We start from the raw sequence: 26,296 nt of genomic DNA on the forward strand, positions 1-26,296 counted from the left end.
TTTTCTACGGAGATTAAACGACATTTATATTTATTATCTATGACTGATTTGGTATCGTGAAATTACAATAAAGTATAATAAAAATATACTATAAGTGTAAATGATAGATAAATATATTTAAGTAGCCATTTGAAATAGATTTCTCAGCGTTAACCATTAGCATATTACTGCTACGTCAAATTTATATTCAAATTTTAATCTGAAAAATGGAAAATAACTTCTGCATTTATAACTTACACCCTCCAACTACGACACTGGTGTGATCTGAATTTCGTAGAAGAAAGATGGTCTCCGTTGATAATTTAGCATCTAAACTGGTTACAATCATTTCTGCCGAAGATAATACCGGTGAGTTTTAAATTATATACATATCTAACATTCAAACTTGTAAATAGTCCAATGGCTACGAGTATCGAGAGTTTTTTCGGTTTTTATATTAGTAAAAACAACTACACCTGTTATCATAATAATCTCCCTTATCGATTTTATTCACACTGCTATTATTTGAGAAAAGAGAGGTAAATCAATGTTGCCAGATATTTTCTAATAGCAGTAGAGTGACCACTATTGATAAACTTTGAATTGAATTAGAAAGTAAATAGAGATCTTTTTGTAACATTAAGGTATTAATAATTTGTTTTAGTTACATAAACTTCATTATTTAAACCTAAGTTAATTAAATAAAAAGGAGCTACACCAGGTTATGCACCAATAATTAGAGCTTGTTTTGAAAAGTTTTTACACATTGGCAAACTTGATAACCACTCTGCTATAGTTGTAATATCAAAATTGATATACTCTATCAAAAAAAATTATGAAACGTTGTTGTTTTTGACGAATATTGAATTTTTTTCCAATAACCAGTTATTGTTTATCTTTTTGGCGATGTTTGGATGGAGCTTTCGATTCCCTATGGTCAAATTTGATGCAGCTCTTCTCATATTTTATTTTATTTTACAGAGAAATTCAACGAGTGGAGATTATTAGGTCAAGAACGAAATGAATCCTTTCTGTTTAGTTGGGTACAAACAGATTGTGAGTCAAATGCTCGAACTGGTATAGGTGAATATAATTACGAAGAAAACACATTCACACCCCTTTATCTATTTAAACGTAAGGTTGATTGTGTACAAGCTTCTCTAAATAATACCAAAACAATTGTGATATTCGTTATAAAAGAAAAAAATGAAAATAATGACGAACTTATTTATAAATGTTTTTTACATAAAATAGGAGAACCTTTAGAAAGTACGCTAGAAATTGATGAAGGAAGTAAAAAACAAACTTTTGTACAATTTTTAGATTTCAAAGTTTCAACACAACCGCTAAAGTTTTTACTTCTAATACACCAAGAAGGTGAGTATGTATTTTTTAATATTTTATCTGGTTACAATAAGGAGTAATACGTCTTTCCATGACGAAACCTACCTAAACACATTTTTTTTGGATGCTGGGTGTATTTTGTCTAAATTCAGTGGAGACTTTCTCGAGAACAGTAGCGACAGTTGTGTCGATTTACTGTACCACTTAGGCAAAACGTTGCCTCGTCTGAAACTACTACATTGAGAAAATTTGGATTTTCATCACAATGTCTCATGATAATGAGACATAAGACATAATAATATTTTTAATCATCTTTTGTGGAAAATAATTTTCAGTATCTATAAGTAGTTATAAATGCAGATTAATTGATCTTCATTCAAACCAATAACAAATTACTTTACTAGTGGGAAAATCTGGCAACAGTGCGAAATGTTTCTACATTACAATCAGCTGATTCATTTGAAATCGAACTGAAACAAATTATCCATAATAAATGAATTGTAGTATTGATTATACGAGATCAATCAGTTTTTTATAGACTAACTTATTGAAATTAAAAATATATATAGGGTAAAATGCATAGTAATAGGGCAGCACCGATTTTTCCGGTTCTTGTTACTAGATGTCATTAATGTAGTTTTTCTGTGACTGTCAAATGTTTTCGCGCGAAAAGTCCAGCTGATTAATATATACATATAAGATGTTGCTGCAGTTTTGATTTCGTTTCTTAGATAAGATTTTGTTGAGAAACATGAAATTTTATAAAAGTTAAGAAAACAATATTTTTTTGAATACCATATCTTGTTTACTATGGAGACTGACTTTTATATTTATGTTTGGTTAGGTTTGTTTTATCATTGAGGAGTTGAATAAATTCGTGATTATGTATCAAACGTGCAGTGTGCAGATTTACCAATGAACTGAATCTTTAACATTCTGCCTTAAAATAGTTGCAAAAGATACGAACTTATACTTTTGACTGGCTATGAAGAAAAAATAACACGAGCAGAAGTTTGAGATCTCTGAACTAACGTTCATATCATAAGAGTTGATAATTATTCATTATTATTGCTTTTCAAAAATTGACTTTATGACAGGCCATTGTTGCCACATATTTTGCAGTAAAACTGTGGCTCTTGGAAATAACTTTTTTCAATAAGTAGGTGTAGGAAAAGGAAAAATAGTGAAATAAAATAGTTCTAAATTCAAATATATATTTCAATTGTGGGGTAGACCTTTGAATAACAATAGTATATAATGAAAATTTCTTAAGTGTTTAATGTTGACTGATCTGATTTTGACACTCATAACAGAACCTTCGATTTCTTCTTGGTATGTCACTTAGTCACTAAATATATTATATTTCAGGAATTTTTCAATATCATATCAAATGTCCCCACGAAAAAATAGACAAATTATCGTTAGCGAGCGAGTTATTAGTCAAGAATTTCTTCTGGGCCCAATGGGATCCGAACCAACAAACTTTATATTATATTCACAACAAAGTTCGGACTCGTGGTCTTGTGGCTGGAGAAGAAATGAGTCACGATACTGGAGCTAAACTGTCACCCACACTTTCAGGTTTACAGTTTCATGATGATCAACCGCACGAATCTGTCGTAAGTATAATTTTTAAATTCTTTTATCAAATTACGAGGGCAATTCAAATATAATCGAAACAAGCGCTGTTGATGACGCGCCGGTATGTGTTGAAGGTCGCAGCTTGGTTATTCGTTGCTGGATCCATTACTAACATTGTGGCATAGTTTTCATCGCGAAGGTCTACTGTATTTAAAAGGGCTAAAGTGTTAAAATATGGTGGCGAGAATGAGCCGCATGATCATAGATCGCGAATCAGCATCACACCAGACAACATTCACCGCGTAGAATAACTCATTGTGATTTTATCAAAATATTCTAATAAAAATCAAAAAAAGTCGGAACGTCAATTTTTGTCTGTAATTTTAAACTGGTTTTGTATGTAAAAAAACCTAAAACCAAGTTGAAAGAAATTATGTTTCAATAACGTTTACGACTAAACTTCATATTGTAGACCGTCGAATTGGATGCTAATTTTTTGATGGCAAATAGTTTATGAGGTACGGGGTTTACATACGAAATCTTAAATTGTGGGAATAGATAGTTTTTAAGAAAATAATTATGTGTTATTCAGTGATATGTGAAGCGCAACGTAACTTGTTTAAGACGCCATTTTGTATTGTCACGCATGGCGTCTCCAATGTTGCCTAATAATTTAGGGGTCGATTTATGTCTTAATTAATGAAATTTTTATAAGAATTCTATTATACGCCATACTTGAATTTAATTTGATATTTTTATTTTACAATTTTGACTAACAGGACTTTTTTAAAACAGTGTTTAGACCGAAATTTTTACATAGAGCTGGTAACACGTAAAAGTTGGGCTATGTTAAGTTAGGCTGGGTTAAGTAAAGTTAGATTGGGTTGGGTTATTATTATTTTGTATTTCATTTAAAAACTCGACCAACTATAAAGTTAACAATCTACAAGTACTATGTAGTGAGTACTAATATACACCCAATATAACATGAGTTCTAAATTATTTAAAGAATGGCTCCCTTTACGTAGTAGGTCTCGCAGATTTTTCCGAGGGAGGGGGCAGCCTTCCCAGCTCCATCTGGGGGCGCAGAGAACTTCTTAATATGTTTACAATTTTTACCGGTCAATATAAATCGACGGTCCATAATCTAAAGTTTTATCACCTTATCTCATAAATTTCGATATTTTTAAAATTTTAGTCACTATGTAATGATTAAAAGTCGAGTTAAACTAGCAAACAAATTTAAGATCACTGTTTTTCATAATTGAATTGTGGTTTCTTGATGGAAATTAAAGTTAGGTTAGGAACTGAATATTGTAATTTATTAATAGGCGCGTTACGTATTTTTAGTTGAATATTCCTCTAAATCTACCGCACTTATCTTCAGTTAATTCATCTGGAACATACGAAGATGACATAATACCACTAAGGATTCACGATTCATCGTTGGATTTAATTGTTCTAACAGATTCTAAAGGATGCGTTTGCATATGCCACCATTATTTGTACCAGGTAAGCGTATTATATTAAATTAGAATTCGATAATTTTGAATGTGTTTTAGCCGGTACAACCTATTGTTGAACTTAAGGACAACGATGACGATACCACCCCGGTGAATGTGGCGTATACGGTTACGGCATTACACCAGAGCTGCGTTATTCATTGTATAATTAACGATATTCCTTGGAATTTGGCCAAGCAAATTAGACCATTGTTCAAATTAAGAGGTACGTTAATGTCAATGGTTAGTTAGTATATCTGGATTACTCTGACAAAAGTCGTTTTAAGTTACTTCAATGTAAATAATTACTTGGTATGACTGCATTACTGTCAAATGTTCTTTGAATGTAAATAATTAGTTGGTATCACTGGATTACTGTCAAATATAATATTAACGTTATTTGAGTGTAAATAATTAGTTGGTATGAGTCGATTATAGCTAAATATCCTTTTTACGTTAAGACTTATTTACGTCTAACGGTAACTGTTTGTATCACAACAGACCAAAGAAAAATACAATATACTTTTAAATTATCTCATATTAATTAACTAATATATAATATCTATTAACTACTATTGTGACAAGTTTACGTTTTGACATTTGTGGTGACAATTGCAGCCACTGGGAATATTATTGAGGTTACTTATATTCTAAACGTTGGTAACAATATTTTTCTGAAAAAATAAACAATTTTTGACAATTTTTCAATCTGAAAATTGCAATTCTGGCAAATGCATTCATAAGAAGAAAGAAAATATACAAAAAATTGTTATTTAGAGTTCTGGTAAATATAACCTTCAATCATTGAGGTATTTCCTCGATTAAAAAAGGCACCATCATGACTTCTTCTTCTGGAAGGTTTACTTTCAGTCCCTGAAGACGATAACTTGGTTATGGGAACGCGCGTCAGACATTGTAATCGCTAATGTTGGTGTAAACAGTGTGTTCAACATGAATAAATCTTACAGTTTGCCCAGTGACCTTAAAAGGTTCAGCCTCTGGTAGGACCGTGGACAACCATGAAATAGTGTGGGGAAAAAATCAAAAATGAAGAGCAGAATATATGGAATCTTGAAAACCTTATTGAAATCCCTGTCGAATCCGTAGTTGATCGAAAATACTACTGATAAAACATGTTTTTGACGAAGTAGCAGTATAATAATTCAGATTTGCCGAATTAGAGTTAGTGTAAACGATAATAATTGTAATTATATTAATTGAAGGACCTTCTACTGAGTAAGACCTTTAGTTAGACACTAATAGTAATTTAGGATAGAACAAAATTGCTCATTGATCGTGATAATGATCAGATCACAATGATAGTGAACCCTTCTTGGTATTATTTAAAAGAAAATCTCATTTTTATTTCAAATGCGCCGAAGAAATTAACAAAATGAGAAAAAAAAATTATTGAAAATATTAATTTTCGTAACAATAGGGTGAACCCCACTTCCAAATAATTTACAATCGGTATATTTATAATCTTATATTGCATATAGAACATTTTAATTGTAAGCCGATTATACGTTTAAGTGAATATTCGAATAGAATTTCAAAATAAGTGCGCATACAAGATTTGTACCCATTTTTCTTTTAGGTGATACCCTAGTCGTATTCATACCCAAAATATGCACTCACATATTGGACGTGGGACTTAATCACGATCCGATTTGTCACATAACCACGGATCCACTCATACAAGATAAAGAACCAAATTTACTCTATCTAGCTCCGATGATATCCGCCGATGATTACGTCATCAATTTGGCGAATTTAGACGTAATCGATGTGGGCATTTTGGATACTTTACTCATAAATACATTTAAATCTGAAACTAGCTCGGAAAATAAATTAGCAATCATTCACTATTTGTTGCTACATTTAGGAGATACAGAAACTGTTTCAGAGGTAAGTCTATAAGTATATACACTACCGGTCAAAAGTTTGTGTCTATTCATTAAATTTCAAAATAACACACTTTGATCAATTTTTCTTTCATATTGTTAAGTAAAGGTCGAAACGGTGTTTCACAAATAAAAAATAATAATTAGCGTATGTTTATAGTTTGTCGATGAGTGCGACAAGTTCAAACTTGTAAGTACCGGCTAATTTGTTCATTATTCTTCAACTGTGAATTATTTCATCGGTATTTATGATTGTATTTTAGTCCCAGCTAGCCCAGTGAGACGCTTAACTTGTTGAGATTTATACTTTTTGGTCCAAGACATTTTTTTGTATAGTTCGTATACGAATTGTTTTCGTTCTCGCACATTGAGACGTGTAAGTTTTAAAATGAGTGGAACTAAGAAACTATTGGTTGAAACTTGGGCATTAATCGCAAGTCTTCATAGTCTAGATAAAAGTAACGGTACCAGTGCCGCCGAATTAGAAATACTTTGACGTACCGTGGACTACAACGTGAAAAAATATGCATGCACTAGGAGTTTGTGTTTGACCTCGAAAATCAAAACCGCTGAAGATAAACATATTGTAATGATCAGTCAACGTGATCGACGACTCAAGTGTCCAAAGATAGCAGCTTAGAACAATGAATCTAGGAATATGCCTTTGAATACTTTTGCAGTGAAAAGGAGATTGAGAGTAGCTTGCAGTAAAGATACCTCATCTGAAACGTCAAAAAAGAATTAAGAGGTTATCGTGGGCTATAGAACATAAAAATTGGACGCTTGAAGAGTAGAAGAGAGTATTATGGAGCGATGAGTCAAAGTTGAGGTTTTTGGGCCTAGAAGAAGAGTACGACGGATAATCCATGTGGAATCCCGACTGTGAAACATTGAAGGGGCTCGGTGATGGTTTCAGGATGTTTTGAAGGAAGGGCGACTGGAGACCTAGTAAAAAATGAAGGGTTTTGAAGAAAGAATGCTATAAAAAAATGTGGAAAGGAAAATGTAGTACGTTCTGGTCAGCGCCTGAACAGCAGAAAATTTATCTTCCAACATGATATCGATCTCAAGCATACCTCGAAGCTGCGCAAGTAATTATTTGGCCGTCACAGTCGCCCGACCTCAACCCGACTGAAATTTTGTAGGACAAATTGAACAGCGAAGTTAAAAAGCAGTGTCCTACTTCCACTTCACATCTTTGGAACGATTATTATTGAAATTGTTACAGAAAATGCCGAAATAATAAAAGCAAAAGGAGGATTCTTATCTATATATGTTCTTTAAAATATAAATATCAAAATCGATCGTATTGTTTTTATTTGTTATATATCACGCAAGCTTCAGGGTGAGCAAACACTTTTCACCTCAAGATATACACATTGTAATGAAGTTTGGTTAGGTTATTCTTCTTTTCTTTATAAATTGTCTTTTGTTTATATAGTTAAGCAGAATATCGTGGTAGTGTTTTGGTACCGTCCCGTCTGACTGTTTCTTGAACATTCGAGTTAATTGAGTAATTGTATTGATATTAAAAACGGGAGAAAACGTCAAAATTTAATTGAATAGCTATGATAATCCTTCGTTTGTATCAATATTACAGTATTATATATTTAGAACCCTGTTATTTCACATTATGTTTATATCAATGCCTAATATTGACTAGACCTATGTGGGTTTTTCTTACTAGACTAGGGCTAAAGCCTTCGAAAATGGTAAAAAAAGAATTATGAATCAATTTCTTTTAAAATACAACAAATTTACTTTTGTAATTAACGTGAATTTTTTTATTTTTTTCTTCTATACCTATTTCAGCTTATTCTTTGGCATTCATCTTACCCCTTCACCATGGTTTACCCCGAAATCCTTAAAGAATTCTTATTAGCAACTTCATACACGTCCGTACAAAAGAATATACCAGAAAACGCTGTAAAACTAGCAACACTTCTTCCGATAACCACCGTAAAATTAGGATTCGATTTAGAATTTAAACACAACGGTTTTACGATTAATCTGCGTCAAGAAGTATTTTGGAATGCTTCGATGATGGTATTATCTCCTCAGTTGCGAATCATTCCTTACAAAAGTGACATTTGGACAAAATTGTGGGATCATCTTGCTAAATTATCCAAAGCTGGAATTAGATTCAAACCTAGTCAAGTATTGGATAAATTGAGGATATCTTTGGATTGTTATCAAGTAAGATATTTTGAAAATTAGTTACAATTCTTTAGCAATAACTATGTCGAATAGGAGATAATTGATATTTTCTCATGAAGAAGAAGAAGAAATATCCTAATTTTATCATTGGTCTTGCTATAGACTTTTGTTTCAATAGTTTATATAGTTAACCTATTTTGGTTGTCACAGACTTTGTTTAGTTGTTCTACGCTACTAGAACGTTCCACTTAACGCCCACAACAATTGTAACACACTTTGTATTGTTCTACCTAGGACTCATGGCTGTCATTAGCAATGGCTTGTTGTCATTGATAACAATACAGTTCGTCAGAATATTGCGACCACTTCCCACATAAAATTTTTTGGTTCTTAGAAAAGTTTGGCAATAATTGGCGATGGAATTAAGTCACTTCTATCCCCTACAAAAAATGAGAGATGAGACACCGTCAGCTTCTCACATGAAACGGCCCGAAGTAAGTCTGTAACAAGATAACTAAAAAACGAAAAACCAAATCTGTTAGGGAAGAATTGGGCGCATCAGAGTTGGCTTACGCCGCTCAAATGGTTTTAAGAACAGACTGAAAATTAGATGCGTCGAAACTGATTACAGAAGTAACGCCAACGAAGGCCTTCAGAAAAAGAGAAGCTTGGAAGAATCGTGACAAAGATGCAAAAATGGTTTATACGCCAGATGAGGCATTAGCGCTCTTTGTTGAAGCAAAATTGACAAATAGTCAGTATTTCCAACAAAATAAGAATAAAAACAATTTTTACTATTGACTGATTCTTAATTCTTACTAGACACATAAAGGCTGTATCCAAATGTTTCATGCCTGTACCACCTGTAACTGATTCTTTATCCAAAAGGTTTGTGCAGATGTTTTATTATTATTGGATTTGTACAGATGTTCCACGCTGTCAATTACTGTAAAAAGAATTTTTTCTATTGATTTTTCTCAAATAAAGTTCTAATTAGATATACAGAGGCTCTATTAAGATATTCCATGTTTTTAACACATAAAAATTTCTATTTCGACTTTTTTCAAATAATAAATATTTTTTATCAGAGATTTGTCCAGGTGATAGACGCCTTTAATATATATTTTTTCCTTTCTATTGACTTTTCTTTAATAAACTTTTAAATACATGTTTTTTTAACTAATAGCTGTCTGCAAATGATCTACATCTAGATCTAGATTTCTACAGTTAACTCTTTTATTATATTTCTTTAGCCAGAGGCTTTGTCCAGATGTTCCACACCTTTAACACCTAGCACTGGGACCTCTTCTTCGTTTGCAGATTTTTTAAGTTGCTCGAGAAATCAAACAGACTTTTTACCATTTCATGAAATTGACAGTTGTACTGCAAGTAGACAGGAATACATTATATCTGTGGTAAGATATTTTATATAGATTTTTTATGTATATTCGATTCAAACTGTGATTAACTGTTAATAACTGCATTCTAATAATTGATAGTCTGTTACTGATTAGTTTTGAAATTTATTTTCATGGTTTTAGAATCTGAGAGAATTGAGTATGCATTTATTAAAACAAACATCACATGGTACTACGGTGTTTCAAACAAGCGACCAATCCGCTATGCACGTGCATGCAGTTGCAACAAGATACGTAGGAGCTCAATTGGAACAATCAAGACAGTTGTGCCAAATCATTTGCAAAGCCGCTACATACGATCCCACAGAAGATATCGACAAAGGGTTTATTTTAATGTAAGTAATAAATAATTTTCTTATCAACAAAAATAATTTTGACTCTTCTTCTTTAGTAGTGACTTGATATTTGTAGGCAAGTGTATGATTATTTCAGTGTATCTCAGAGGGATTTTATATTCACAACCTTAGTAAACCGCATGTGATAGTTATTTCATTTTTTCATAAAAAGTCCGTCAAGAACTCAGAAAAACGCGAGGAGTGGCTGGACAGTCAGAAGAAGAGTTAAGACAGCTAACCTTGAGCCAAAAAGGCCAGTTACTGACCCCAAATTAACCCCAGCCTGCCTACGATTTGTTAAACAATGCGTTAATTGGACTGACCAACAATGAGACTCCGTTCTGTTCTCAGACGAAAGCAGTTTGCCTGCATGGCAGCGATATAAGAGGACGATTGAAAAAAATACCTGGAGAAAGATTCGCGCAGTGTTGCATAAAAGGAAACGTGGCTTTTCGAGAAGGTTCCTGGATGGTTTGGGTGGACATTTTAATGTAAGCAGAAACCGAGTTGGTTTGTATTGAAACTGGCAGTCGAGCGGAGGGATTAACGGTGAATCCACACGTGGAAGAATTTTAGGGGATCCCTACGCCAGTTTAATCGATGAAGACTTCATCCTAATAAAGGTCAATACCCGTCCACATACTGCAGGTTCCGTACGGCAGTATATATAGAATGTCGAAATTGGCGCTATGGATTGGCCAGCGCGTTAAATCCTATCGAGCATTAAAGAGATATATTTGAAAGAAAAGTTTGTGCTATAAATCCTGCACTACCCCCGAAATCGAATCTCATAAACGCCGCTCACTAATGGATGGGATAGTATCGAACAAGATCGAGTAAAAAATTTATTCGATCCACGAAAAAGCGATTGAAAACTGTTTAGTAAGGGTCTTTACTATTAATTATAAACATTTTTCATTGGTCAAGATTCATTTTCATTTGATATTTCCTCTTCGCCAAAAAATAACTCAATAACAACATAGACCACTCAATAAAAAGCTAAGACTAATGGCTTTGAGATACGAAAATTGGAAAAAGAATGGAGACTACAGATTTTTTGCTAGAGACTTTTGAACGCTAGCGTGCGACTTAGTAGATTTTTTTCCTCGCGGGTTTATTTTGATATTCCGAAAAAAAATGATCAAATCAAATGAAATTCACTCAAGACGAAGCAGTTATTTTAAAAAAGGTATATAAATAAGTTATTCCACTTTGAAGTGACAGAATTTGAAAATGTATGTTTTGTGTGTCGATATATAAAATATAAATTTGATAAAGTGACTCCTTTTTTCTTTCAATTATTAATGATGCGACTGTTCCAGAAACAACCTGAATGAAGAACGTCGTTATGTGCTTTTCAAGTTATTAGAAAAATATTACATGGCCGTTGAATCTTTGGCGTTTCCTTTACCTCAAGGTTTCACATCATTTTTCGCATATTTAGGTTACAGAACTATGGATTTCGAAATGTTTGAACAATACGTAACAAACAGAGTGTTTGAACTACAAGTAGACGTCATGAAAATAATATTCGCAGGTGAATATGGCTACAAAAATGTATGTTAGTGTCAATTGTATTATAATTTTTCAGAAAATAACGATAGTAAAGAAGATACTGCAAAAAAATTGAAATTACTCACACTTGTACCTAGACAGAGAGCTAAAAGATTGCTTAATCAATGGAATAATCCCATTGGTGTAGTTTTAAGAGCAAGAGAACATGCTCAGAATATTTTATCGGGAGTTACAGGACAACCAACGAGAAGTAGGACGCAAAATACCACAAACGTTACAGGCATGTATATAACATCTACAATATTAACGTAAAGTATAAATAATGATGCGATATTGAATAGTAAAAATTCAGATTACATCAAGGAATGTATTATTTTTTTTAAATTTTTGTTAATTTTTATCCATATTTGTTCTAAATAATGTTAACATACAAATACAAGTTTCAAGCACTGTATCATATTTTGGCTCACACTATACACTCCCAATTTTTTTCCATGATCACATTTGATTATTTTTTAATCAAACCCATTATATAAGAATTAACAATTTATTACTGTTAGCCTTTTATACCCTATCACAGATAGGAAGTTGTTTCGTAGACTACTGTTATAAAAGTGCAACTGAGACTCATTTTAATTGAGTAGAACCATCACTAGACTGATACATATTATCTTTAAGTGCAATTTCATCAAGTGAAATTATTGGAGTTCTTTGAGTGAATTAGAGACTGAAGGTAAACAGTTTACTTTTAGTCTCTGAAGACAGTGTAATTGTGAGTGTTGGTGTAAATAGTATGTTCAGAATAAGAAATAGGGCACTAAAAATATGACTGCTAGGATTTAGGAAAGCTATTATCGATCATCTTTTGGCCAATGAACAAATATACCGTAACATAAACATGTTCTTCAATCATACGATGGACTAAGGCAAGAGAGTTCCGAAAACATTATAAAAATTTGTTAAGAAAATGGGCAGAGCTTATGCTCTAAGTTAAGACATATTATGGATATTGCAACTGTCAGCCAGTACATATAAATAAAATAATTTTTGTTATTTTCCCCGTTTTCGAGTTATATTTATAATACTGTATTATTATGTTCATGTTAATGAACAACAAAATTTATGTTTCTACTACTTTATTAATTATCATTATTATTACAAATGAATAGACGTTGATTTTTTATTAATCCAATGTTCAGCGTCTAATAGCACAATCGAATACGCACAATCAGTGAACCGCGCCGTCCGATGAGACAATCTAGTTTTGGACAATAGTGGCTGGGCCGACAGAGAAAAATGAAAATTATGTATCGCATTCTGTATTTTTTCAAAATGTTTTACGGCCGGTTTAATAATCCCACCCTAACTGGTACTTTATCTAATGGTTCCTTTAGATTAAAGGCCCACTTAGTTATTAAAGTGAAGTGGTCCCATAATCGATTTGTAAAGGCTACTTTAAGGCGTTAAAATGAGGTTGACAATACTCTGCCCTTTTCCAATACGTGTCGTTAGAAAAAGAAACAAAATGAAATATAGAAGTGAGGGTTATTTTGTCGTTAACATTTCTTATGGCTTAATTGTTTGTAATTGCCAATTGAATTCTTCAATTCAATTTTTCATTTCAATAATTACTTTCATCATTTTTAATCTTAAGTATTAAAGGTTTTACATGATCGATGCACAATTTTTATTTCTACGACGTTCGTTGTTCTTATGATAGATTCATTGTATAAATTTTCAGCGTTTCTATTCAAGTTTTCCAATTTTTTATGAGGTGCCTCCTCTGTAATCCACTGAAAGATGTCCTTCCTCAAACTGCCTTTTCAAAGTATTGTTATTGAATATTGTCTGGTCGTGAATGGAGCCTGGCCAACGAGCTGCAATGTTACAAACCCAAAGCCGAGCATCAGATACAATTTGTACGTTTTTATCTATATCGATGTCGAGACTTTAATGTGCTAAAGTGAAACATTTTCGACTTTAACTTAAAAGTTCAAATTAAAAGAACATTTAGGCTAAATAGCAATTATGGAAACTTTAAATTTAAAGCTTCCTTTAAATGTATTATGAAACCGGCCATTAATAAATATGATGATGCCTAATCTGTTTCAGGTTTAGGATCAATTAGCTCAGGAAACAATATGTCACCTTTAGATACATTTCTCGATTTGTTAACTGCCAAAGCTAGTTTGGCAGATATCGATTTTAGTCTGCTAATAGAAGCTACGGAAACTATACTCGAAGAACAAATTCCGGATTTTTAAATGTTTACTATTATACATTAATTCGATGGTGATAAATTATAAATAAATTTATTTATTATAACATTCTTTTATTTATTGAATTAGTCAAATAAACGTTTTAAATTGTAAAACAAAAATGAGATAAATTCAATCACATTTGTCAAATTATAATCGTTAAAACAGTCTTCAAGTGTAAAATTCATATTTAACTGTAAGTATAATTACAGTTTAAAACTTTTTTATAAGAAATTCTTGCTCTGGTCCTCAATTACGACTTAAACCCAACGTTACTAGCTGTAATTTTTTTGTAAAGCATAGTAAATATCATCGTTACTAACGTTAAGAATAATCTTTTGGTAAATATTGTTACATTTTTGTTCAGCTAAAATTAATCTATAAGCGCTCAACCTCATTATGGCGTTTTGGACTAGAGTAGAAGATACCATTTTGAATCCCTCAATGGCTGAGCATGTAATCATCATCTGATAAACGTCCCTGAATGTTGTTTCTTCCACTCCTGTCCTTTCCACCTGAAATAATTAAACTCACATATAAAAACGTTTGTATCTTAACTTCACTTATGGTATGACCAGAACAAGTTGGTGATGATCGATTTCGATATTCATGTAAATCAAGGAGATTAACATCGATGGTTTAAAGATCTAATTCCCATTTCCCTCCATAACAACTCCCATAGAACACGTGCATATTTAAATTGCTATAATTTCTTTTGAGTATCAAGTGCTAAATAAAGTGAGATCTGATTTCAATTGTGCAGCTATTGTTTGGATTTTGTACTACTAAGGGAGCAAATGATTCTAACATATCAATAATGTCCCTGAGAGCATTAAGGTGACATTTTAATTTTAGATTCTGGGACATTACTATATGTATCTGTTTATCTCTTTTCAATAGTGTGACACAAATATTGGCAAAACGATGTACATTGAATAAAAAACCTTTGTCTTAGCACTAGAAGTGATTTAAATTAGTATTGATTTGTATCAGGACTTGTCCTGGTCTTCTTTGATTTCTTCTAGTCTCTTGGATACCACATTAATACTGTTTGTTACTTTAAAGAACAAACGTTTTCTAGCATTTTTGCAAATTAACATATTTAGCACAATAGCAAAAAATGCCTTATCAATCTTAAAAGGTAAAAATAATGAGTGGTAACCAAATTAATCCAGAAAAGAAACCTGGAAGTATTTCAAATTTACTTCTAAATAACAAATTATTTTTCAATTTTACTGAGGAAGTTTCATTCAAATCAAAGACGAAATTGCTAAAACATAAAAAAAAACAAAAAAATACACTTACCTCAGCAACTATAGATTGTAAAATAAGTTGTTCCAATCTAGAACAACTTTTAATCGCTAATATTTTAGGCTGAGTGATCATAGCGTTTAATGCTTCATTAACGTGGTTCATTCCGACTGATTGTGTTTTACCTTCGGCTTCTGCTATTTCTGCAGATCTTCTGCATATGTCCAATGCCCTTCGAGCGTCGCCAGAAACCGAAGCAACTTTTCTGCAAGAATAAAATCGTACAGATAGTTTTTCAACCACTAAATCAACAGTACTTAATCATTATTATTGTTAACTACCTCAACACCAACACTCACTGACTGAGGCGCGTTTCGTTAAACCAAGTTATCATCAAGGCTAAGTGAACATCGTACATCAGTTTCTGAAGATGATAACGTGGTTTCTGAAACGCTGAAACTGACATATAATTATAAGTGCTGTTTATGTTGGCAGTAGTTACTCCTTCTAATTTTTATCATTGGTTTTTGTTTCAACAGAAAATCAATGTGGGATTTTAAGATCATGGAAAAGGAACAATAATAGAAACAATTCTTGGAAAGAAGTATGTAGTATGGCAAGATACTTTCACTGACTAGTAGATAATTTAATGGGAACTGATTTAACTCACCTTGCTACAAACTGAACCGCATCCGGATTAAAACTATTTGTTCCACTAAGTCTTTTAGTTACTATTTCTTGTAATTGTTTAAAAGTATATGGCTGGAAAGTTAATCTGGTTAATCCTAATCGACTGGTAACTCTACTCATCAATAATCTTTCAGGTAGATCCATAGTGTTTGCTATCGTTATTACAACTAATTGGTTTTTAGCTTTTGTAGGCCAGTCTAATAAATTGTAGACCACGTCTTGACGTTTGGTACACAAAATGTCCAACTAAAAGAAAAACATCATCAATACTGGTATAAAAAATATTCATAATTGACTCACCTCATCTATTAACATAACTGTTGGTTCCATTTTTTTACAGTTGACAAATAAATCTTCTAAAGTGTGTTGAGCTTGTTCCCACGGTACCGTTTTATCTTTGAGTTGTTTTAAAATCTAGAAATTCAGAGAAGTTGATAGTTATAATTGAAAATAAAATAATTGATTTTTTAAAATATTTTGTTGAATCAAAGATTTTTTTGGTGGTATTCCACGGTCTTATAACCTGAATACATAATGCTCTTTCTTCTTTAAGTTATTTTTAGTGGTAGCTTATCCGATTTTCATATTTTTTTGAACAAAATTTTTAAAATATATATTCTAAATATAAAACAGATTTGAGTATGAAATAATAACACAATATACTATCTTTTTAAGGAAATTAATACGCATTACGTTAGAGCCAGTTGGCATTTTGAGTGAATTATTTTAAGAGAGCTAAGATTTCATTCTATATGAGTGTTGTGTGAAAAGTTTCCGACCTTTGCCTAAAGATATCAGTACAAATGAAAGAGAAGTTAGACAATGTGTACGGACACTGCAACATCATTTGGGATTGTAAAATTTTATAGTAATATAATTTCATAGTAACTGTTGTCTCAAAGTTATCAAGTACACCGAAAAATACTTTCTTGAATAAACTTATGTTTGATTTTGAGATAGTTCATTCTTACAAATTCATTATAGAATAAAAGATAGTTTTATCTCGAAATAATGATTTAGGTACTTAGCACATTATTTATTTCAAATCTTTATATCTACTCGGAAGTCAATAACGTGATGATTTAATTTAAAACGTTATTACATTATAAATCAATTAAGTTTTCAGAGTTCCAACACAGGTAAAGTTGTGAAAAGCTCGAATTTCTTAAAACACTCATTATTTTTCACATTAACCCAAATAAAATCTGGTTTTCTTTTCAAATTTATCTAGTGAATCATATATAGTTTCTCTATTGCCCCATACCCAAATTTGCCAAAAAGGTATGTGAATAAATTTAATTTACACAACATTATTGAATGATTTTGTTCAATTTCCAGCATTGGTATTTTTTCAGCACATAATTAAACTTATTAAGGGCAAAAATATTTCAAGACTAATTTTAAAAACATTAGGTGAACTCACTTCCACGTATGATTGTTTGGGTTCAGTTAATCGCATGCCGTTTATATTAACAAAATTAAATTTCGGAATATGTTTAATGTTTTGTAAGTGATTGATCACTGAAGTCACTGTAGCTGTCTTTCCAGTACCCGGTACTCCGGATATATACATACAACTAAAAAGTTAAAAACAGTTTTAATCAGTTATTATTTTCGAAGAAAAAGTACTTACCCTCCACAACCATCCAATAATTTCCCTTCTAAAAAATTATAAATATCACAATACTCCTTCTCCCTGCAAGGTAACGAGTCTGGAACGAAAGACACATGTAACTGTGTCCTGGCTTGCATTAATGGTGTGGTATTTCCCTGGATCTTTTTACTTCTTTCTTGCATAGATGGAGTAACAATTCCTTCTCTTATTAGTTTGGCTCTATTTTTAGGTGTCTTGGGGGTACTTTTTGGACTACTTTTAACCTCCCACTTAGATTTTGTGGGAGGCTTTTTAGAACTCTTGGGCGTTTTAGAGGTTTCCGCTTTAATTTTGGTGGGTTTCCTTTTTTTCGGCGTACTAAAAATAATAATTTCACAAAATAGTGATATTTTTGTTGATCGTATAGCCTGTCCTGTTTGGCGGATGCGGCAATTCTCAGTAAAACGTCTATTTACATGAAGTTTTTTTATATGGCGCCAATGGACGTTTTTATAGAATCAATTTCTTATTAGCTAGCGAAACAGGGTATTGAACAGCGGCTGCTCAACATGTGAGAAAGATCTTACGCCAAATATATGGACTAGTGTGCGAACAGAGCATGTGGCGCAGCGATCTCTATGAGGACCCTAGCCAGGTGACAGAAGTCAAGAGAGCCAGACTCAAATGGCTACGCCACTTGGAGCGGATGCTTGAGAAGCGGGGGTGCGCAAAGAGTACTGAAGGGTCAGCAACTGCCTGTGCGACCGCGCAAACGATGGCTGGATGATGTCGAAGAGAATATTCGGGAGCTAGGTGTGAGGAGGTGGGGATGCCGAGCGTTGGACTGTGATGACTGGAGGAATGTGGTGGACGAGGGCAAGGCTCTTTGAGGGCCTTACTGTACTGCCAGTGGTAGTAGTAGTATTACTACCAAGTTATCGTCTTCAGAGACTGAAGGTAAACTGATTTTTGTAGTTGTAGCTCACAACTATGATTGTGTCATAGGCAAATGTTTCCATAACATTTTTGTTGGTAAGTCTTATGAAAAAATAATTATACAAGATGATGAGTAACTCCTGCGTACATTAGATAGTAGGTGGATCTAGTATCAGTCTTCCACTTCAGGATTTCATATCCATTAGGTTCGATTACAAGAGAATAGTAACATGTTCTTTGATTTTAGAACTTTATATGAGATCATGTATAAACCAGACTGACATTTGAATAACGAATATCTATATTTATTGTTGAAATGTAATTAAAAAATAAAATGGTATAAAAATATTTAAAAATTACCTCTGATCTTCATTATCGCTTACTGATGAAGATTCTGTGTTATTAGTATCATCGGTACTTAAATTTAATCTTTTCAAAATAATTCTAATGTTACAAGGATTCGAGTTATCCAAATTTGTCCTGAAAAATAAATGATAAATCAAATTCTATAAACATACTAACTAAACGGATTAAAAGAAAGTAAAGATTCATACATCAAATTCCTTAACAAATAGGTTATAAAAAAATAATTTCATAAACAGAAATTCGAATGGGTCCCTTTAATGATACAGAATTTAATGGGGATGGAAAAAAAATCTAGAAATTTCTGAGCAGTAAGACGGATCAAGATGCAACGAAGTTTATTCGATTTGTGATAGCCTCAAGAAACTTTGCAAATAAAAATTATGAATAAGAAAATTGCACTTTTTTTGGGATTGAAGATGAAAAGGAATTTTTTTTATAAAAATATCTCTACCAATTTAATACTATTTTTGAACTTTATATTAATTATATTCGTTCCAAGATTTTTCCTTCATTCTCGAGGAAATAAAGCACAAAAAAGGGCGGTGGCTGGGACACGTGAAGAGGATGCCTTCTGATCGAAATCGCGCAGACCCATGTATGTAGTTCCTGGGTGACGACGACTGAGAGGAAGACCGCGCCTTCGCTAGTTGGAGGACGTTGAGGTGGACCGGTTCCAGCTAGGGTTTCGACGTTGGAGGCACCATGCTCAAGACAGAAAAGATTGGCAGTCGATTGTTGAGAAAGTCTGGTTCTCAAAAGACCGTAGCGCCGGTTAAAGAAGAAAAAAATAAACATTGAATTATTTTTTCACTATTTTTTGTAGAAAATTAATAAACTCTTTTGATGAACATGAACTAGTTACTCAGAATTATACCTACAATCCCAAATAATAAGAACACGTATACTCTGACATATCAGGTATCTCGTAGACCTTTTCTGTAGTGATATTCGTGTTTAGCGACCTGGAAAACTCCCAGGATGTATATGTTCTGCTAATTTCATAAAAATTTCCACGGAAATCCAGAATACGACGTAGATGTGGCTACCTTGGCCACCACCCGTAGACCTTTTCTGTTGTAATATTCGTGTTCAGAGATCTTGATAACCCCTAGGATGGATATATACGGCCAATTTTATACAAAATTTCCACAGAGCTCCAGTAGACAATGTAGATGTGGCTACCCTGGGCACCTTTTCTGTTGAGATATTCGTGTTCAGAGAACCTCCAAGTAGTAAAATTGAATTCATTTCTGGTAATTTTTTTCGAGCTATAAAATTTTTCTTTTAGAACCATTTTCAATTTTCATTTCTTATTCATAATTTTTGTTTGCAAAGTTTCCTGAAGCTTACCCAAATTGAATGCACTTAGTTACATCTTGATTCGTCTTACTGCTCACAAATTCCTAGGTTTAGCCATTTTTTGTGCTTTATTTCCTCGAGAATGAAAGAAAAACCTTGAACGAATATGATTAATACAAGGTGCAATAATAGTATCAAATTGGTGCAGAAATTTTTATAAAACAATTTCAATTACAATTTGCTGTTGAGTGAATTGAAATTATAATAATTATTCAGTTCCATTTTTTACTTAAATCCCATGAATTTTAAATGAAAACAAAATCAAAGATATCTTTTATGGGGGTCATAAAAAAATAATAACTTTAATAATGATAAGGTGTGAACGACAATATGAAGGGCTTTAAGAAAAATAAAATGGATTGTTTATAGAATTTTAGTGACTAATTCACTAAATTTATAATTTTTTCAAATTTGTACTTACTCTTTATTGTTATCTGCATCCTCATTGTCTGAGTCGCAATTGATCAATTTGGAGTTTTGATCATTTTCGTCAGTTTTTTTCAAAGCATTTTTAAATAGATTCCTTCTCAATGATTCGTCCAAATTTTTACTAAAATTAAATAGAAAAATATAGATCACAAGTGTGTGAAATTATTATAATCATTGCAGTAATTAACAACTATTATAAAATAAAATAAATTGGGGTAGTAAATCAGCCACTAAAGTAACTTGATACCACAGTAATATTATATAGCTCTACCGTAACTGAAAGTGCACATCATAAAGTAAAAAAAAAAACGTTGAAAAAACGTCTTCGATTAATGATTGAGATTATGAAAACTGCTCCAGTAGCAGCACTGATTTTAATATACCATTATAGTATATTTTTATGTACGAGAGAGTATTAAAACCTCCTTTACAATAGAAGAACAATAGAAAAGGGTTTGGACTGCTCTAAAGTCCTGTGTATGAAAGATTACATAGTAGGGTGTCTCATTTCTGAAAAAAATTTTTTTTTTGATGTTCAAGTAAAATATTAATATACATTTAGAAAAAGAATTCTCACAAAGTTTGAACTCTTAATATCAATTTTAAGTATTTACAATTTAAATATAAAGTATATATATATAAATGTAAATATTTAAAATGCATGTAAAAAACTTTTTTTTCAAATTTACAATAATGCAAACCAGTTTGAGAGACCTTGTGGGGAATTTTATGCCCTTCGAAATTGCTTTTTTGTGTAACTCGCACTGACTCACCAATAGTAGTCGTTAAAGCACAGTTTTTTTTTTAAATTTGAACATATGAAACACAAAAAATGCTCTAAAGCGATTTCTAAGAGCATAAAATTCCCAACAAGGTCCATCAAACTGATTTGCAGTATTATAAAAGTATTAGAAATTTGAAAAAAAAATTTACATGTATTTTAAATGGTAAAACTTTATATGCAAATTGTAAGTACTCAAAATTGATATTAAGATGTTAAAATTGGTGAGAATTTTTCTTTCTATACGTAGATTAATATTTTGCTTGAGAACCGAAAAACTATTTTTTGGAAATGAATCACCCTATTATATTGCCGTATCATAAGATATACTAGTACCTATTTGTCAATAAAAGTTAGAAATTTTAATTTATTTTAATTCAAAGAATCTCTTCCTGACAAATTTCAACAAAAATGCGATATTATGTTTCTCCTTTAAAATAAAAGTTCTGGAAATGTGTTTGCTTTTTGAATATCTTAACAAGCATATACATTTGACAAGAAAAAGAAAAATAAAAAAAGAAAGTGAGAAAAGCGAGCAAAAAGACATAACAGAAGAAGTTGAGGTTGTGAGGGAAAAGTAATTAAAGTTATCGAACAGAAAAAGCTAGTGGGAACATTAGAACATCGAAAATAATGAAGGTTTTTCAAAATAGATACATTTTTAGCATTACATTAAATATAATAAATTTGTCATAAACCATATATACATTTTTGAGTTTGTGTTAATTATTCAAAAAATATATTGAAAAGTTTCTTCTACAAATAAATTAACTTTGATAATTTTACTGTTTACCTAGTATTATCCTTTTTGTTACAGCTATCCAAGTTCTTGATACTTTTTGTAGTTATATGAGACTGGTCTTCGTCACTGTTAGTCAATTTCAAACTTCTTCTAGCTGGTGTAATTCGGGGTGTTCTTTGACAATATTCTATTTGTTCAACATAACGTTGGGGAGGCTTAGTTTTTCTTCTAGGAGTTGTCTAAAAAATAAAATTAATAATATAGTATAATAAGTATAATAGTAATAATATAGTATAATATAATATAATATAATATATAAGAGTAATTAAGTTGGTTGATGAATGAAAGATTGCAATTAAGTTAGTTTTCTAAATCTACATTTTATTTTAAAAAAATTAAAGTCAAAGTTAATATTCTCCTTCACTTATCCTTTGACCTTTTTTGAAAATTCTAGTCCCTCTTGCACCTTTTTTTTAGTTACTGGGACAATCTACCGAGGTTGAGATAGGCTAAGACTCTCCTAGGAAACTACAACCAGAGTGAATGTATCAGCCTAGGTAAAAACAACCTACAAATACTAACAGAAGTACGGTCGGGCACTGACGCCTCCAGGGACATCAGAAGATGCTAAACTTAGCAGATAATACAGCATGTAGATTCTGTTACATAGAGGACAAAACCTCTATCCACATTCCATAGTGTGAGACACTATGGAACTCCAAAGCACTGTACCTGGCAGTTACAGCCGTTCCACATTCAAACTTTCTAAAAGGAGTGGGTTTAATAAATCACTTAAGATCTCAAGTGCCATATCAAGAATAGGAGACACAATGGATTCTTTGGGTAGCAGTGTACATAATACCCTAATATACACATACACACACCCATTATTTTCTTCCTCGACTCCTTTATACCTCCTATTTGATCATCAATTTTTCTATTTGGTCTATCCAGTTTTCTTTCATTTTCAACTGAGTTTCAGGAGTCCATTATATTTTCGTTTTTGGGCGGATTCTTCTCAAGTGCTTCATTTCCATTTCTATCTATGTTTAATTGAATTCAATTATTTCAATCATTTGTGCGTATCAACAAAATGCTAAAAATAAAGTAAATGCATAACATAGATAACTTACCCTACTACCTCTGATGTTGATTGTCTTTTGGGGTGTGTTTTTAGATACTTTGTTTTTCATTATTTGATCCCAGTCATCATCATCTGAGCTAACAGATTTGAGTCTTCTTTTACTTGGTGTTTTCTTTGGAGAAATATAATCCACATATGATTTTCTGCTAATATTTCTATTTGATTTTCTAACTTTAACAGGAGTTGTAACGTGGTTTTCTTTATTGATAGTAGTTTGTTCAATGTCATCATCGTCATCAGAAAGAGAATGTATTTCATAATCAAGTATAGATTTATCTTTAGAGGAAGGTGAATTTCCAAAAGATTTGTTGAGATTCCGTTTAACTTGATTTCTTTGGGTGGGAGAAAAATAATCATTTTTAAAATGAATTTCTATATTACTATTTACTTCTGTTACTGGTGGATTCATTGATTTATCACTATTTTTCTTTGTAATGCCTTGAGGAGTATGGAGGACAGTTTGTTGGCTGTGTAGTGGAAATAAAAAATTATCTTTCAAGTAATAACGACAAGAAAAGAAGTCAGAAAGATCCAAATTATTATGTTCAGTGTAATAAGTTTCATCGTCAATATGAGGAAATGCCAATATACATTTTTTTAAAACCTGTTTCAATGATACATCATAACATTTGGTCATATCTTGAACAACCTAAAAATAAAGTTATCAAAATGCACCTAATTACTATATAATAAAAATAAATAAGTGGTAAAACTAATTGTCTAAATTAGATTTTGAAGTTATTGGCTTATGTATGTGAGGAGATTGGATAAAATGTGGAACAACTATTGAGATGGTTTGGACACATAGTGAGAATGGAGGACAGAACAGTTGAAGTGACATAAGAAACCGGAACATACAAAAATAAAAGAAGAGGCAGGCCCGGATGGAAATGGAATGGAGAAATCGCCAAAAATCTGGAAGATAGAGGACTTAACTGGAAACGAAGCAAAAGGAGGAGAAGTATCACCTCTACACCTCTGGTAGAAGAGGTTGTGGATAAGTAAGAGATTTGCTTAAAAAGGTTTCAAATGCCATTACCATAGTACTTATCTATGGTTTAACCCTTCAGATGAACATGATTTTTTTTAAGGAAGGTTCGTCTCACACTTATTTTTTTTTGTTAATAAGCAGATAAGACAGTTCAAATGTAATTAATAAATCAATAAAAGAAACTTATTATTCATAAAATGATTTATTAGGTTGTGGAATATGATTGTTCGGTATCGGTAAAACTCAATAAAGTATAATACAAAAATTCCAAATGTACCTAATCAAACATGTTAAAAAATATTTGAAATATATCATTATTATCATTCAAATATAATAACACAATCACATTAGCAATTACTATCAATCAAATACAAGAAAACCTAGGGCCCAGTGAAAGGAAGAGAACATCCAGTGTCGGTGAGGAGTAGGTTTAGACTGAGGTACATACAAAACCCTAATCTTTTACTTGTTCCCTAGAGAGGTCTACTAAATCTGTTAACTATATCCGTCTAACAGACAGAGGTTCTGTTTGAGGGGTTAAGGATATAATCCTACCTTAAGCCTCACTGAAGTGAAACTATATGCTGTAATTATAAAACAATATGTTTGATAACTGAAAAATGCAAAAAACTTTTCAATTCCTCTTCTAAACACATTCAGTTTGTCCCCTACTAGATACCATTACTTCTACACATTTTATAACATAACATACCTCATTATTTTTATCATAGTTCAGCTTTTGTTTCACAAAAAGTTTTCTTAAATTTTTTGCAAATATGTATTTTCCAACATTAAGCAAACTTTCATCATGAGACGCATATATATGATTAATAACAGCAATTTCTTTACCACTCTTCCCATTAATAATTACAGCATCTTTTTCTTTGTAGATTTCATTACCAATAGAAATTTGACTAAAACATAAGTGAATGGTAAAAAATAATAATTGAAATGTCTTTTTTTGTATAATTACTTGTATCATATAAATTCATATACTTCAAGTATTCAACTTTGCACGGTTTATAAAAGTAATTCAACATGATAAGTTACAGTTTGGTAAAGTGCAGAACAAAATCGTCAAGAGGTATATCCATGTAAATTCTATTAACAATTAATAATATTACAGTTTCATTTATGACTGTAACTTCAAGTTTAAATTGGAAATAAATAGTTTAAGGAACTTAAGAGGAACTGTAATGCTTCTGAATAGAAATTATTGGTTAAATGCCAACTTCGTTTAAAGCGATTAGGGGTTTTTCAATTTCGGTTACATACTTTTATAGCTAACAATAATTTAGCACAATATTTTTTGCCAGTTGTAGAACTATAAAATAATAATTTACAAATATGTTAATATTAGAGAAAAAACTTCTAATACTGGAATTATTCAATATACGTTACAACTTACCTGTATTGCTGATATTTTAAATACTTTTTGTGAGGACTCATATTATATTTTAATTGAATAAATAATATGTATAATAAATATTTATAAAAATAACTTAAACAATAAAATTACACGTGTAAATAATAAACAAACAAGAGTTAAGTTAAAATATAGATATGTGAAAAGGCCAGAAAATGAGCATGTCTGTGTCAAAAATTGGCGGTAAAAATATTTACAATGTTGCCCAGAAAACATGAATATAGGGGCACAGAATTGTGATGTCATTTCGAGTAACATAATTTGAGACGTCGGTCATAGTGTTGTGGTGAAGAAAAGAAGACTTTTGTGTATAGAGTATATCAAGTGCTTTTTTCATTGAAATGAATATCTTTGGCCAAAAAAGACGAGAATAAAACACCAAGATGACCATAATTTTAATGTAAATCATGCAAGATTTCTCCCCCAATATGGCGGCTGGTTAAGACTTAATCCCAAAATGATGTGTACTTGAATCACAGGAATAGTTCTGAATGCTTTTTCTGAATAATTGAACAATTATTCAAAATCATTATTATATATTATAATCAACTTGATATGTGATAATCATCGACTTCCCAAAAAAAATTTACTGCT

General features: G+C 31.7%; 2 protein-coding genes across 2 annotated transcripts; one reads left to right on the forward strand and one right to left on the reverse strand.

Moving 5' to 3' along the window:
- The first annotated feature begins 154 nt into the window (after positions 1–154).
- On the forward strand, positions 155–14,060 carry LOC130892180 (protein pigeon). Its single transcript, XM_057797402.1, has 12 exons — positions 155–348; positions 961–1,356; positions 2,692–2,942; positions 4,255–4,416; positions 4,467–4,632; positions 6,004–6,314; positions 8,123–8,506; positions 9,721–9,882; positions 10,009–10,220; positions 11,543–11,757; positions 11,812–12,015; positions 13,848–14,060. Exons 1-12 carry the CDS (start codon positions 285–287, stop codon positions 13,997–13,999), a joined length of 2,679 nt encoding a protein of 892 aa, XP_057653385.1. The 5' UTR covers positions 155–284; the 3' UTR covers positions 14,000–14,060.
- On the reverse strand, positions 14,047–26,133 carry LOC130892181 (origin recognition complex subunit 1). Its single transcript, XM_057797403.1, has 12 exons — positions 25,685–26,133; positions 24,989–25,190; positions 23,275–23,934; positions 22,193–22,380; positions 20,611–20,739; positions 18,825–18,944; positions 17,568–17,906; positions 17,358–17,511; positions 16,235–16,348; positions 15,915–16,180; positions 15,299–15,509; positions 14,047–14,508 (listed from the first exon to the last, which is right to left on the reverse strand). The coding sequence occupies exons 1-12, from the start codon at positions 25,723–25,725 to the stop codon at positions 14,269–14,271; spliced, it is 2,664 nt and encodes an 887-aa protein (XP_057653386.1). The 5' UTR covers positions 25,726–26,133; the 3' UTR covers positions 14,047–14,268.
- Positions 26,134–26,296: the final 163 nt, after the last annotated feature.

The sequence above is a fragment of the Diorhabda carinulata genome, chromosome 4 (genome assembly GCF_026250575.1).
Source record: "Diorhabda carinulata isolate Delta chromosome 4, icDioCari1.1, whole genome shotgun sequence".
In the NCBI taxonomy this organism is placed as follows: domain Eukaryota; kingdom Metazoa; phylum Arthropoda; class Insecta; order Coleoptera; family Chrysomelidae; genus Diorhabda; species Diorhabda carinulata.

Excerpts from the sequence above, each read along its gene's own strand:
- LOC130892180 (XM_057797402.1), top strand. The coding sequence starts at position 285 with ATGGTCTCCGTTGATAATTTAGCATCTAAACTGGTTACAATCATTTCT. Across the intron at positions 1,357-2,691 it reads ACTTCTAATACACCAAGAAG|GAATTTTTCAATATCATATC; the intron begins GTGAGTATGTAT and ends ATTATATTTCAG. Across the intron at positions 11,758-11,811 it reads CATGAAAATAATATTCGCAG|AAAATAACGATAGTAAAGAA; the intron begins GTGAATATGGCT and ends ATAATTTTTCAG.
- LOC130892181 (XM_057797403.1), bottom strand. The coding sequence starts at position 25,725 with ATGAGTCCTCACAAAAAGTATTTAAAATATCAGCAATACAG. Across the intron at positions 23,935-24,988 it reads ACTATGATAAAAATAATGAG|GTTGTTCAAGATATGACCAA; the intron begins GTATGTTATGTT and ends CTTTATTTTTAG. Across the intron at positions 17,907-18,824 it reads AGCGATAATGAAGATCAGAG|TACGCCGAAAAAAAGGAAAC; the intron begins GTAATTTTTAAA and ends TATTATTTTTAG.